The sequence below is a fragment of the Micromesistius poutassou genome, assembly GCF_964030765.1.
Source record: "Micromesistius poutassou genome assembly, chromosome: 9".
NCBI lineage: Eukaryota > Metazoa > Chordata > Actinopteri > Gadiformes > Gadidae > Micromesistius > Micromesistius poutassou.
Genome location: NC_140279.1, coordinates 4,486,854 through 4,500,175, shown reverse-complemented (window position 1 = coordinate 4,500,175; position 13,322 = coordinate 4,486,854). Strand labels below are relative to the sequence as shown.

The 13,322-nt window shown below is 44.9% G+C and overlaps 2 protein-coding genes across 2 annotated transcripts; one reads left to right on the top strand and one right to left on the bottom strand.

Moving 5' to 3' along the window:
* Positions 1-963: 963 nt before the first annotated feature.
* dohh (deoxyhypusine hydroxylase/monooxygenase) lies at positions 964-4,683 on the bottom strand. The gene is made up of 6 exons (XM_084472890.1): positions 4,580-4,683; positions 4,012-4,118; positions 3,526-3,693; positions 3,265-3,341; positions 2,414-2,663; positions 964-1,938 (listed from the first exon to the last, which is right to left on the bottom strand). Exons 2-6 carry the CDS (start codon positions 4,115-4,117, stop codon positions 1,628-1,630), a joined length of 912 nt encoding a protein of 303 aa, XP_084329016.1. The 5' UTR covers position 4,118; positions 4,580-4,683; the 3' UTR covers positions 964-1,627.
* Positions 4,684-4,942: 259 nt separating this feature from the next.
* On the top strand, positions 4,943-12,742 carry lrrc40 (leucine rich repeat containing 40). Its single transcript, XM_084473416.1, has 15 exons — positions 4,943-5,161; positions 6,131-6,312; positions 6,436-6,509; positions 6,665-6,794; positions 7,316-7,439; positions 7,533-7,672; positions 7,988-8,160; positions 8,684-8,774; positions 9,185-9,230; positions 9,666-9,768; positions 10,005-10,112; positions 10,383-10,493; positions 11,166-11,243; positions 11,733-11,918; positions 12,451-12,742. The coding sequence occupies exons 1-15, from the start codon at positions 5,017-5,019 to the stop codon at positions 12,554-12,556; spliced, it is 1,797 nt and encodes a 598-aa protein (XP_084329542.1). The 5' UTR covers positions 4,943-5,016; the 3' UTR covers positions 12,557-12,742.
* Positions 12,743-13,322: the final 580 nt, after the last annotated feature.

Here is a 13,322-nt window from a genome sequence, read left to right as displayed (position 1 = left end):
TCCTACTGGACTTGACTGGCATAAAGCGACGTCAACATTTGTTATATGGGGCCAGCCAAGGAATACCATTACCCCCGTGCCCCAGTCCCCTTAAAAAAAAGAATAAAAACCTCTACAAGCACATACAACATGCTACATAAAGTACCTTTTATGCAGGCTGTTGGTCCTCTGCTTTCCTCCCCTGGAAGGCCTCAGTCAGGATGAACAGCCAGTAGAGGACAGTGATGGTGACGTTGAGGACCAGCACAAACACAGCCACGGGATGGAGCATGGTGCCGCGTCCCACTCTCTCCGTCAGCCCGTTGGGTAGTGAAGGAAACTCAGAACCACACTGCTGCTGTAGCAGCAGGGCACCCCCTGCTGCTGCGCGTTGCTTTAACCTCAGCTCTAGAAGCCCCTTACCTACTCATGAAGTCTGACTAGTTCACCTACAACGACGCTCGTGTTGTTTAGCACAGGTAAATAATGAACACAATGTTAGCAATATCCTGACCCCCCTTTATCAAACCAGACTGCAGGAATTGTCTCAGTGTTTAAAATATGTGATCAAATATATTCATGAAATATAGTCTGCTACTTTTCATTTAGCCATCATTATCATTAAGCCAACTCCATTGCCAAATTATTGTGGTGGTGGTGTCAAGTTAACGTATTTTTGAATGCAGTCGATCTGAATGCATTCATGTTCCATGAATGCTAAATCTTGACCAGAGGTTTACAGATTAGAAAATAAACAATTTAAAAGCAGTACCTTGCTAATAAAATATATGGGTGAGACTTAAAGTATGAGTAATCTATTATTTTAAGTGTCACAGATTACTGACACTCAACCATTGGTGATAAAGAAAAAAACATTATAAATATACATATATAAAGACCCCTTTGTTTAATACAATTAAGAAAATAGTGTAGCTTGCATGTAGTTATGTTATGAAAGATATTGGGGCTCAGAAGAATGTTTATTGCGTTTCTGTTAGATGACAGATGGTTGTGGTTATTGATTATTGATTTAAATACAAGCCAAGGCTACAATCCATAATGTCAAACAGACCATAGCAATAACTAAAGACATCATCCCAGGGATGAAACCAGTTGAACACAAGTAATATAATCAGGGGAAAAAAACGTCATCAGTACAACACAATTCATTCATAATTCAAAGTCATTGAAGCTCATTAGTTGTATAAATAACTATAACGTATTATAAGTATTATAATATACCCTCCAAGGCACAAACACATTAACCTCTCATTCCCCACCCTGGTCACACAGAGGCTACTCATGGCTCTGTTGGACACCGTACACACCACTGGACAGGACGGCCCTTGTAAGCCCCATCTGCAGAACCATGGGCAGCTGGACTCTTGGTTGTGCTTCATCAAACAACCAACTCCATCAGTCCTGCGCCATCCTTTATTACGTACAATTCAGTTGACCTTTACGTTGACAGTTAAGCTCAGATTTTGTCCTTAGGATATCTTTCCTCAGTGATGAAGTACTTTCCTCCTCCCCCATCAGCAACTAAACAGCCGTAAAAATTCCCCGCCAAAATCCGGGGAGTGTAGTGAGTGACCCAACCCCACGTCCGTCCGTCCGTCCATCCGTCCGTCCGTCCGTCCGTCCCGCGTCAACACTGCAGCCGGACCAGGCCGTCCGCGTACTGGAACTGCCCGCTGCTCTCGTACTCCAGCATGTCCAGCGCCACCTCGCAGCTCTCCTTCACCACGCGCTCGCCGTCGTCGCGGTGACGCTGCAGCACCTCCAGGCACTCCTGCCGGCCGATGGAGCCCAGGGCCTCGGCCGCCTCGTGGCGCACCATGGGGCTCTCGCCGCTGCGCTCCAGGGCGGCGCGCAGGGCCGGCACGGACGCCGGGTGCTGCATCTGTCCCAGGACGTAGCCGATCTCGTGGCGGAACAGGGCGCTGGAGCACTGCAGGCCTGGGGGCAGAGGGAGGGAGGGAGGGGCGGACAGGGGGTTGATGGGAGGCGGGTTCGTCGTCGCCAACGTCGTCACATTGTCATTGTTGATTATGCTGTCGGCTCTTTATGTGGTCAAATAAAGTAATGAAATCAATAAAAAAATCTATGAGTAACGCTATATTTATTAATCTATCAATAGCTTCATTACACTGAAGCTGAGGCTCAGCACATAAGAAAGGTATCAACACTTACACAAAGCAAAAAGTCTAAGCAATAATTACTTTGCGTCTGCCTCCTGTATGTAAAGTGCTATATGAATAAAGTTGCCTTATAAAAATTTGGATTGCCATGGCAAATGGCTAGACACACACACACACACACACACACACACACACACACACACACACACACACACACACACACACACACACACACACACACACACACACACACACACACACACACACACACACACACACACACACACACACACCGTCTCCTAGCGCCAGCACAGCCTCTTCGCTGCCGTCGTTGCGGAGGGCAAACATTGCCCTGTAGCGCTCGAACAGAGGCAGGGTCTCGTCCAATAGGCTGGTGCGCAGCTCTGGGATGCTCTTCTTGGGCGCGGGAGGGGCGGGGTCCACGGAGGAGTAGGGGTTTTTGTCCGCTGCGTCATCCTCAGTGTGTCCCCCGCTCTGCAGCCACTCCATCCGGCGCAGCGCCAGCTGGCACGTCTCTGCCACCTACAGGAGAGGCAGGGTAACAGCGCTTTATGCCACTTCTCAGGGCTCCATGGAGGGATTAGCGTTTCCCCACTGCATAGGGCGCTACAGCACACACAGTAAGCCCCTGACCCGTGCGTTGTGTTTCAAGGCAGAGCGGTGACAATAACATGTAGCCCATGACGGGTTAACCGTAAGACAAGTGGAATATGGAGTAATTAAATAATAGGTTTTTTTTTTTTTACTGTGAGCCGTGACATGAAATGTTTTGGTTGTAGTATTAAGGACCATTAAGGACCAAGTATTAAGGACCATTAATAATATACATGGTTGACAAAGGCAACCATCCAACAAGTAAAAATATTGATAAACTTATATTTTTCTTACCAATTTATTTTCCATTGTAATTCATTCATTCATTCATTCATTCATTCATATATTTGTATAACAATATTTTTTAAAGAAATAATTCAGTAACATTGTTCAAGGTTAGAATATACATCTATCCATCATAAAATATATGGTTATTGTTATCGTTTCCGATTGTACTTCAGCAGAAAAATACAGATGTTTAATAGATAAAAAAAGGCTAATAGTTTGTCTAAATTAGTGCTTGCTATACCTCAATGACGGGGTCCTTTGAATACTCTTCAAGTATTGGCAGAACTTCTGGGTCACCAATCGCACCTAAAGCCTCACCTAGAGATGCAAAAATACAGACATACATCACCGGAATATTTCAGAACAATAATCGATATTCAACCATTGCATAACAACGACAACATGTAGAAATGTAGGTTGTGTATGTAGGTTGAGAGTGTTAAACAAGTTTGGAGTTTATTTCTCTCGACATTTCTCCTTTCCCTGGGCCAGCCAGCCCTACCTGCTTCGTGACGGACCATGGGGTCTTGCTTGGTGTCTTTCAGGACAGCAATTAGTGTGGGTATTGCTTGTCGGTCCTGCATCTGTCCCAGGCAGTAGGCCAGCTCGTGCTTCAGCAAGGCAGACTCATCAACAAACGTCTTGCTAATCCACTCTATGGCTTCTGAACCTTTGAGAGAGTAATGGCATGCAGTTACAATACATGTGCAGAGGACAATGTATAGATGAAACAAAAGCTCAGTTTAAAACGACCATTACTATTCCTTAAGATAATATGGGAATATTTGATTCATCCCAGAAGTAGTAAAACAAAAAAAACAACTGAAATGTCTACATACACAATGACAGTAGTAGAAATGTAGATGCAAAAATAAATAGGAACACTATCAACATTGGAGGTGGACACTATTGGCAGTATTGCTATGCTAAATTATTGACCATGATACACGAGTGGCAAAGTGACTGAATGGTCCAGTAGGTGCATTACCTCCCAGGTTCCTTAGTGTGAACAGCGCCCTGAAGCGCTGGGACAGGTCCTTACTGGGGTCCACCAGGACGCTGCCAATGGCCCTGATCTGATCGGGACTGGCCATACTGGTGAGGTGAAAAACAAGCAAATACGTGTATTCAAGACAAGATAGTCGGTAATTGCAGCAGGGTCATCAAAGGTAGTAATTATCTGGCTGACTTCCTTTGACAATGTAGACCCCCATTCAATAGACAGTTTGTATGACAAATATAGTCCCAAGACAGAAATATATAATATATAAGTTTCAGGGGGTTGGGGGGGAAATATTAAATGTTTTAGAGAATAACTTTGCTCAACTTCAATAGTTAGCCCTAATACTCATCTAACAGAACACATCCTTAGAATGACAACGATATTATGGAACCATACAAGCAAGCATGTCCATGACGTTGTGCTTATGAAAGCAAGCAGACGTGGTGGTAAGTATCAGCTTGGCCGCACTTTGGATTGGTTAACTTTTTATACAGTCCTCATAGTGGACAATCAAATGACAGGCAAATTCAAATCCACACTATAATATACTCACTTAATAAGACTTCCAAAGTCAGCTGTTGGTGTTGCTAGCCTACACTATTGCCTTTACGCAAGCGGTACACTATAGCATGGGCCGAAGCGCTGCTCAACTCCTTCCTGACATGTGACAGTACTCGCTACAAAATAAAAGTACTCACTAGGCGAGTGAGAGCACAATAGTACACACGTAATGCAATCGCTATCTGTATCCAAAACGTGTATGGGAATGTACCCTGAAGTCAAATTCAAACCGTGAAACAATTCCTTTGCGGAATGCCCTTTACAGAAGTCTTCTGCTCCCGGAAACGGTGAGCGTAGCCTTAATTTGAAAGTGCTATGTAACCCGGAAGCTGTTGTGAGGGCGTGGCAGCGCAGTAAAGATAAACACACTTGTTATGCACAGAAGTTAAGCCTGTGTACGGATGTAAGTAGTTGACTACATTCCCAACAATGTCTCGTTTTAGAAGAGGAGGTAGAGTGGACTCCTTGGCCGGGTTTCAGACGGACAAGGCGGAACCGGCCGTTCCCAACGGACTGCTGAACGCCGCGAGGAAGAGCGGCCAGCTCAACCTGTCGGGTCGGGGGCTGACGGAGGGTAAGGCTGTTACAGGGTGTTATAGTTTACCTGTTATAGTTACAACCTGTTATTGTAACAGGTACCTGGAGACATCACGGGCTTGTAGACAACCCAATCCAGTGTTTGAGTTATAAATGATTTATAACCCTTGTTATTTAAATGTATAACTTGGTGGTTATAGAGAATTTGGTTCAAGATTGACTGCTGATTTGAGATCTGATCGATTTAAACAAGCAATAGTTGGAGACTAGTTTCACCTTATTATATATTTATACAATTGTGTGTCAAGTTGTCGTCATTGTCGTTGTCGTCGTTTGTTGATATTCACATTCCGGATAATCTAATCAGGTCTTATTTTTTCATGTATGAGCCAGTAGTTTATGAAATGCTGATCACTTTTAATTTTTGGCCTCGACGTGACCTGAGTGACGTGAGACCATCATGTCTTCGCGGAACTGACAGGGTATCAAGTGAAGGGTCAAAGTCTGAACGAATTCAAAGGATATTTTATTGTTCTCCTGCATTACTGGTTTAGACGGTAGTCCTTCCTTTAGCATAGGCCTGCCTATAATCAGACTACAGACTAGCAGGAGTTATAATGATTTAGCTGTCTTGCCCAAATCAAATCTTTTCCACAATATGATATAGAATAATATAATATTCTGGGTAGTTAAGAAACTTTGTGAAACAAAGCCAAGACCAGCAACCCACAATGTTGGACATCATTGAGATATTCTATTATAAAGTCGTTGGTAACTAGTTGCATCGCATAAGAGCAATGTATTTGCAGTGTCCTTTATGCTGATTTTTTTTCTAAAGCCACACAACCCAATACCTTAAAAATGGAATCCTGCTGTGTTGTGTGTGTATTTATTCTATATATCCCATTGTAGTGATCATCACACACCCGTCAAAGAGCCAATACACACATCTGGTCGCTAAACTACTAGTTACCAGTGATGCTAACCACAGTGACGTCTGTTTCAGTCCCCCAGAATGTGTACCGCCTTAATGTGGACACGCCAGAGGAAGCCAATAAGAATCTGTCATTTGGGGCAGATGACCGCTGGTGGGAACAGACAGACCTTACCAAACTGCTGCTCTCGTCCAATCAGCTCACAACACTGTCCGATGACATCAAACTCCTACCAGGGCTTACCACATTGGATGTAAGTGAATGCTGGATAGAGTTAGTAGTTGGTATCTGTATAAAGCCAGTGTAGATAATAAAAAACGAATTAATTGCATCAAGCATAACAAAAAAAAACATTCCTTTCTGTTTTGATGGTCAGCTCCATGACAACAAGCTGACCAGTTTACCCAGTGCTCTTGGAGAATTGGAACAGTTACAGCAGCTCAGACTCAGGTACACACACACACACACACACACACACACACACACACACACACACACACACACACACACACACACACACACACACACACACACACACACACATTTTCTGACCATTGAGGATGATTCCACAGCCAAATTAAGTGTGTGTTTTCTGTGTCCACCAGTAACAACCAGCTGAGCACCTTGCCTGTGGAAATGTGCAGATTGCATAACCTGTACAGCTTGACTCTTCAAAATAACCTTCTAGAAACTCTGCCAGACGAGCTGGGACAACTAGACAATCTAACTGAGCTGGTAAGTTTACCAATAGGCCTAAACATTTATTTAACCATGGGCGATAGCATAGCCTACACTGATTATTATTATTTTTTTAGAAAATGGTTAAAAAAAAAATATCCTTAATTTTAGCAGAGTTAAAAAGAATAATAAAAATATAATGATAAAAAAATAATGATAAGCAAACAATTCAGATAAGTAGATAAATATTGATGAAGTGGCTATGCAAAGTGCGCAAGCACCCCGTTTGTACACAACTAGTACTGTTTATTTAATACAAATACATCAATGGATAACATTACAATGGAAAACATTGAAATGGAATGTAAAGAAAGCTATTCTTTAAATAATAACAAGCCATAATACTATATTTTCTGAACTATATTAATATCATATTTATTTTTTGAATTATCCCCGTACCACCTGCAGTACCCACATCACTGGTTGAAAACACTGCTACTCCAGTAGACTACATCAAAACGCCTTTCTCAGCCTATTCTGTACCTGGGTGATGCCGTGTTGCTTTCACTTGTTTCTAGGTCCTTTCCAGCAACCACTTAAAATCCCTCCCCTCCGGTCTGGGGCGTCTAGCCGGTCTCCAGAAACTAGACTTGTCCCACAACTTGCTCACCTCCTTGCCTGACGGTCTGGCCAAACTAGCAGGTGAGAAGAACCCTTTTGTGTGTCTGACCTCACGTGAGATGCTCTCTCTAGAGTGAACGTGAGTGTCACTGTGACACCGTTGTGCGTTTACAGGTCTGAAGCTGCTTGACTGCAGCAATAACCAGTTGACCAGTGTTCCTGCTAGCCTATCGGAAATGACCAATCTGGAGCAGCTTTACCTCAGACACAACAAGCTCCGCCTCCTGCCGCAACTCCCTGCCACCAACCTGAAGGTAACCGTGGTTATAACATCTAGTCGTGGACTCAGTAGACGTTGGCCTTCTTTGAATTCTTTCCCTTTTTTGCCTTCAGACATCCCAAGGCTTGGATTGACTGGTCCATTCATGTTATTGTTATTTATATTGGGTATAATAGTGGGCCATCTTTTACATTTATTTTAGTTTTCTTGTGGATACTTTGTGCATGGGCTTGCACATAGTTTATTTCATTTTCTCCTGATCGATATCATTATGCTGGCAACATATGAACTTAGGCTGTATAACGTTCAATGCAATTATTTAATTTTTACTATTTGTGTGTGTGTGTAGGAGCTGTACCTGGGCAACAACCAGATCGAGCGGCTGGAGGCGGAGCAGCTGGCGGGCCTGGCAGCCATCTCCCTCCTGGAGCTCCGGGACAACAAGATCCAGAGCCTCCCGGAGGAGGTCACCCTGCTGGGCACGCTCACGCGCCTCGACCTCACCAACAACGACGTCGCCACGTAGGTCCCTGGCCGGCCTCACGCCCGGCAGGACGCCTGGCGTGTGGAAGTAGTGCGATGAACCACAGAGAAGGCTGTGGCACTTTATAGGGGGTGACTGTCTGAGGCTGATTCTGCACAGCATTCCTGACAGCCAGCTCTAGAGCCACCTAGTGGGCGGACCGGATGACAAACAAGGACTCTTGTTGTGCGCCGTGTTCGGTTCAAGGCTTCAGTTGAGTTTACCGTTTATTCCAGTAAGATAGGAAGAACAGTCTGGCAAGCGGCTCCAGTAGGTCTAAGTATGTGCACAGGGAGATTCGGGGGCAACACTTGGTTGTCATCGGCCTGTGGCCATGACGTGTGGTGCTCAGTTTCATAATCTATTTGGCCCGTTGTCTAAGGTCACGCCAACTCTGTGAGTGCAACTAGAGATGTGTGTGGGATATCTTCACATGTGTTTGGCTAGTATGCCAGGTATAATGTAATATAATTGTGTGTGTGTGTGTGTGTGTGTGTGTGTGTGTGTGTGTGTGTCCATTAGTCTTCCAGCCTCTCTCAGCCTGCTCCCTAATCTGAAAGTCTTAATGTTGGAAGGAAACCCGCTGAGAGGAATCCGAAGAGACCTGCTATCTGTAGGACACACACACACACACACACACACACACACACACACACACACACACACACACACACACACACACACACACACACACACACACACACACACACACACATCAAACCTCTCTTGCATACAGAAAGTCCCCCATGATCAAGCACACTTTGATCATCTTCATAACAGATCCCTCCGTTGTGTCTCAGGGCATTTGTAGCGACTGCTAGTTAACTAACTAACTGTCTCAGTGTAGTTGTCTCCAATCCCAAAAGAACATTTTTTTAAATCCCATGTCATTGCGAAAGAGTTAAGTGGTGGTTAAATACGCTGCTACACTTATTATCATTAATACAGGTCTGAATTAGCCATCAGTCAAAATGCTGTAATGTTGTTTATGTTTATGATGTTTATTCTGCTTCCTTCTACCAGAAAGGAACCACTGAGCTGCTGAAATATTTACGGGGGAGAATTAAAGGTGATATAATGTGGTGCGACTGAATCATTTTTATTTTCTACTTCTACTGTCTATTCAGCCCACTTGATTTTCTGCCGCTGACTTAGTATAACACTGCATACTGCAAATGTATTTTAGCAGCTTCATTAGGGATCCGAACACATTTTGGAAGTACACCAGTGGTTTATGGGACTGCTTTTGGACGGTGCACATTCAGATTTATAGGGGAGACTTGGCAATTTAATTGCAAATATTTTTTTTAAAAGAAAGAATGAGTGGACCTTACTTGTTGCTTGCGCTTCTAATTATCGTTTAATGCTAGCAACAAGCTAGTCAATGTCTAGCTAGCCAAGTACTGTACTAATGAATCACCCTTAATAGCCCCCCAGGCAACACTCGACTATCGTACTCTGTGTATGTGTGTTTGAAGAGTATTGTGGTTGTTGTCGTTTTTAGAGGAGCCAGGTAAAGCCGACGAGACTCCCACTGCCATGACTCTACCCAGCCAGGCCAGGGTCAACATCCACAACCTCCAGACACTCAAGATCCTGGACTACAGGTACAAAGAGCCACAGACTCCCCCCCCTCTCTGAGAACAGACCCACCGGACATTGTTGTGTGTGTGTATTGGCGGTGTCCGTATATTCACATTTGTGTCTCATTTGTGTATGTACGGTGAATTTGAGAGCTGCGTTCTTGGTGAGAAATGTAATGATCATTTCAGTAAAACAGGAACCTAAGGTTGAGTCTGTCTGTCTGTCTGTCTGTCTGTCTGTCTGTGTGTGTGTGTGCCAGTGAGAAGCAGTCAGAAAACATTCCAGATGAGGTGTTTGACGCTGCGGCAGGACAGATCGTGACCACCATGAACTTCAGCAAGAACCGGCTGACCACACTGCCCCCTAGGTACACACACACACACACACACACACACACACACACACACACACACACACACACACACACACACACACACACACACACACACACACACACACACACACACACACACACACACACACACACACACACACACACACACACACACACACACACACACACACACACACACACAGTGCACTGCATGCATGCATAAAACAATGACCATCCCCCTGGCTGGAAAGGTCCTGACACGGTGCTCATGATAATTCCTCTCCTATCGCCCTCATCCCCAAGGCTAGCAGAGTTCCAGGGGTCCGTGTCGGAGCTCAACCTGGGCTTCAACAAACTGTCCTGCCTCCCCCCTGCTGTCTCCATCCTGGTGCAGCTCACACACTTGGACCTCAGGTAGAGATGATGCATCATGGGACTTTTACTGTCCGATTGTAAAGTTGAGGTGCCGGTTTCGTTCCCCTCCTATTTAAGGAGGGCGCCCTTGCACGCAAGCTTGAGTGCAGCAGACGTGTAGGTGGTCAGGTCGTCTTTCGTTACATGATCGTCTTGCTACAAAGTGCTTGCGGCTTTAGTCGTTTGTTGACCTGTCAACATCACGTATGGTACAGGACTTGTAGTTGTGACTGCATGGGGCAAGTTACTACCGCAGTTGTTCAGGGAAATATCATTCACCAATTTCCTTAGGAGGACGTTTTAGTGGTGGGGTCACACACGTTTTGTCTGCGGTAATGTTATGGTACAATTACGTTGATGGTTCATGGTTGTTGATATCTTGCATTTCATTTCACTTGAGCTGAGGATTGAAAGTTAAAGCTGCTATCCGCAAGTTTGGCTCACCCCAATCTGTCTTGGGGAAATTGTGTTTTGATTGAGTCTCATGGTTCTAATGCATTTGCATCTATGCTTGCTTTAAATACACACGATTTCTGTTTGATAATGGTAACTTTTCACTTCTTTGCCATATTGAAACTCCAAAATAAGTCTGCAGGTGGCATCAGACTCATCCCCAATGGGTCCGGTCTTACCGCGGTTTAGACACCATCTGTTTGATTTGTATTTTGCCAGGAACAACCAGCTGAGTGACCTGCCCTCTGACCTTGGGACCTTGAAGAAGCTGCGCTCGGTGATTCTGAATTATAACAAGTGAGTGGCATACGCAATCACCCTGCAAAGCCAATGCTACTGAGGTAAAGGGCGGCGCTGCGGTTCCAGACCTGCCATGTCATTTTATGGCGTCTAGTCCAACACACACAGGCCCTTAAGCTGGCATAATCGTATTGCCTGAGGGGAAAGGTGAGGAGCTAGTCTGGAAAGAGTCAATTATATATTATAATATAGTTATACAGAATTCAGTTGTACAAGTGTTTATAAAACTTGGTGTTTATACAATGCAGTTACAAGATATGACCTTTTTTAATTACTACAACGAATATTCACCTAAATCATTTATTGTGCAGTTTGATTGCAACCTCAAACAAGTCTTGACAGACGGAGCGTACCGGACACACAGCGAGTGTCTTGGGTCGATGGCTAGCGCACACATCAGCCGTCTGTGGGGTCAGCGGGTCACGTGACACCCGGAGAGTTACAAATGCGTTCTCTCCCGCCGCCCCTTCCTTTTTCCGGTAAAAGGTTCAAGTGCTTTCCTGACGTCCTGTACGAGATTGTTTCCTTGGAGACTGTGTTGCTAGGCAACAACCAAGTGGGCGGGCTGGACGCGGCGCGTCTCAAGGCGCTGGCGGCGCTGTCTACTTTGGACCTGTCCAACAACGACTTGCTCAGCGTAGCTCCCGAGCTGGGGCTCTGCACGTCGCTCAGGTGGGCCCTGGCGCACGCACACACACCTGGAAGAGTCACGAGGCTGTATTGAAGGGGACACGTTATAGCACCAGGTGTGTGATTAGCTGTTACAAGCCCTTTGGAAAATGTGCCGCTTCTGATGTCACAAGTGGGCGTGTCCACCTAGATGTATGACGGATAGATGAGCAACGTTTGCTACAGTCCACTGGGTAGGCTGGTAGACTGATCTATCCAGCACAAATCTAGGTGGACACGCCCACTTGTGATGTCAGAAGAGGCCGATTTTCAAAACGGCTTGTAACGGCTGATCACACTCACACCTAGTGCGATAATGTCACCTTTTTAAAAACAGGATTTCTAGACACACACGCACATCCTTCACGGTTCAAGCATGTTCCAAACAATTTGCTAGTTCAGTTCAGGAGAATCCATGTCGGAACAAGGCAAAAAATGCAACTCCTGAACCCGTTTTAACTTTTGTCCTCATTTGCATTCTACTGTATTTTAAATCACTTGTAAACGTAGATCACTCATGGTTTTCTCTCTCTAGGTGTCTGAGTTTGGACGGAAACCCCTTCAGGACACCAAGGGCAGCCATCGTTGCCAAGGGAACGGATGCCGTGATGGAGTATCTCCGCAGTCGCATCCCCACATAAATCCTGTCCTTTCAGGCTACACCCTGCCCTCTCCCCCCACCCACAAGATCAGGGCTTAGCACTGCCCCTATTGGCCTGAGGTGAAATCCCCTACAAAAGGATGGGGCTGTTGATAAATCTGATCAATCTAAATGTACTATATCCAATGAGAAGCACTTATACATTCAATAAAGCGTTTAAATTGTGGCTTCACAATCATGATTGCTTGGTGTGTGTGCGTTGCAGGCATTATAAACATGCCATTTCACGGTCCATAGTCTTCACTGCCTAGTACATAAGTGCTGCAGTTCATTACACTATTGGTTAAATGACCACTCGGAAGCACAACCAGGAAGTGCAGTCTACTCATGAGTCAGGAGATGAGCTCTTTGTAGGAGCTGAGCAGTGTGCCTTTCGTTAGGTTGTGACTCATGTCAGTATGGTGGGATGTGTGGGGGGGGGGGAATTTATCTCAAACTGCAGTATTCCCAACAAAGATTAAGAGGCAAAACTTATTTTGTTAAGAACATTTGAATCATTTATTTAAAACATCCATTTTTACTTCCAGAGTCGTCTCTTGAAAAGAATGTGGATGAAGAAGGTGGACATTAGAAACCCAACATTTTGACAAAGGCGAGCGAGCAGATGGGAGCGAAGCAGAGCAGCAGTGAGCAACATGGTAGCTTCCATTCCCCATCAACATCGTCTTCAGAACATGAATCCTCTTAAGTCACAACCGACTTGGAACCAATGACATCCAACAAACAAAAAAAAAGTAGTGATTTTA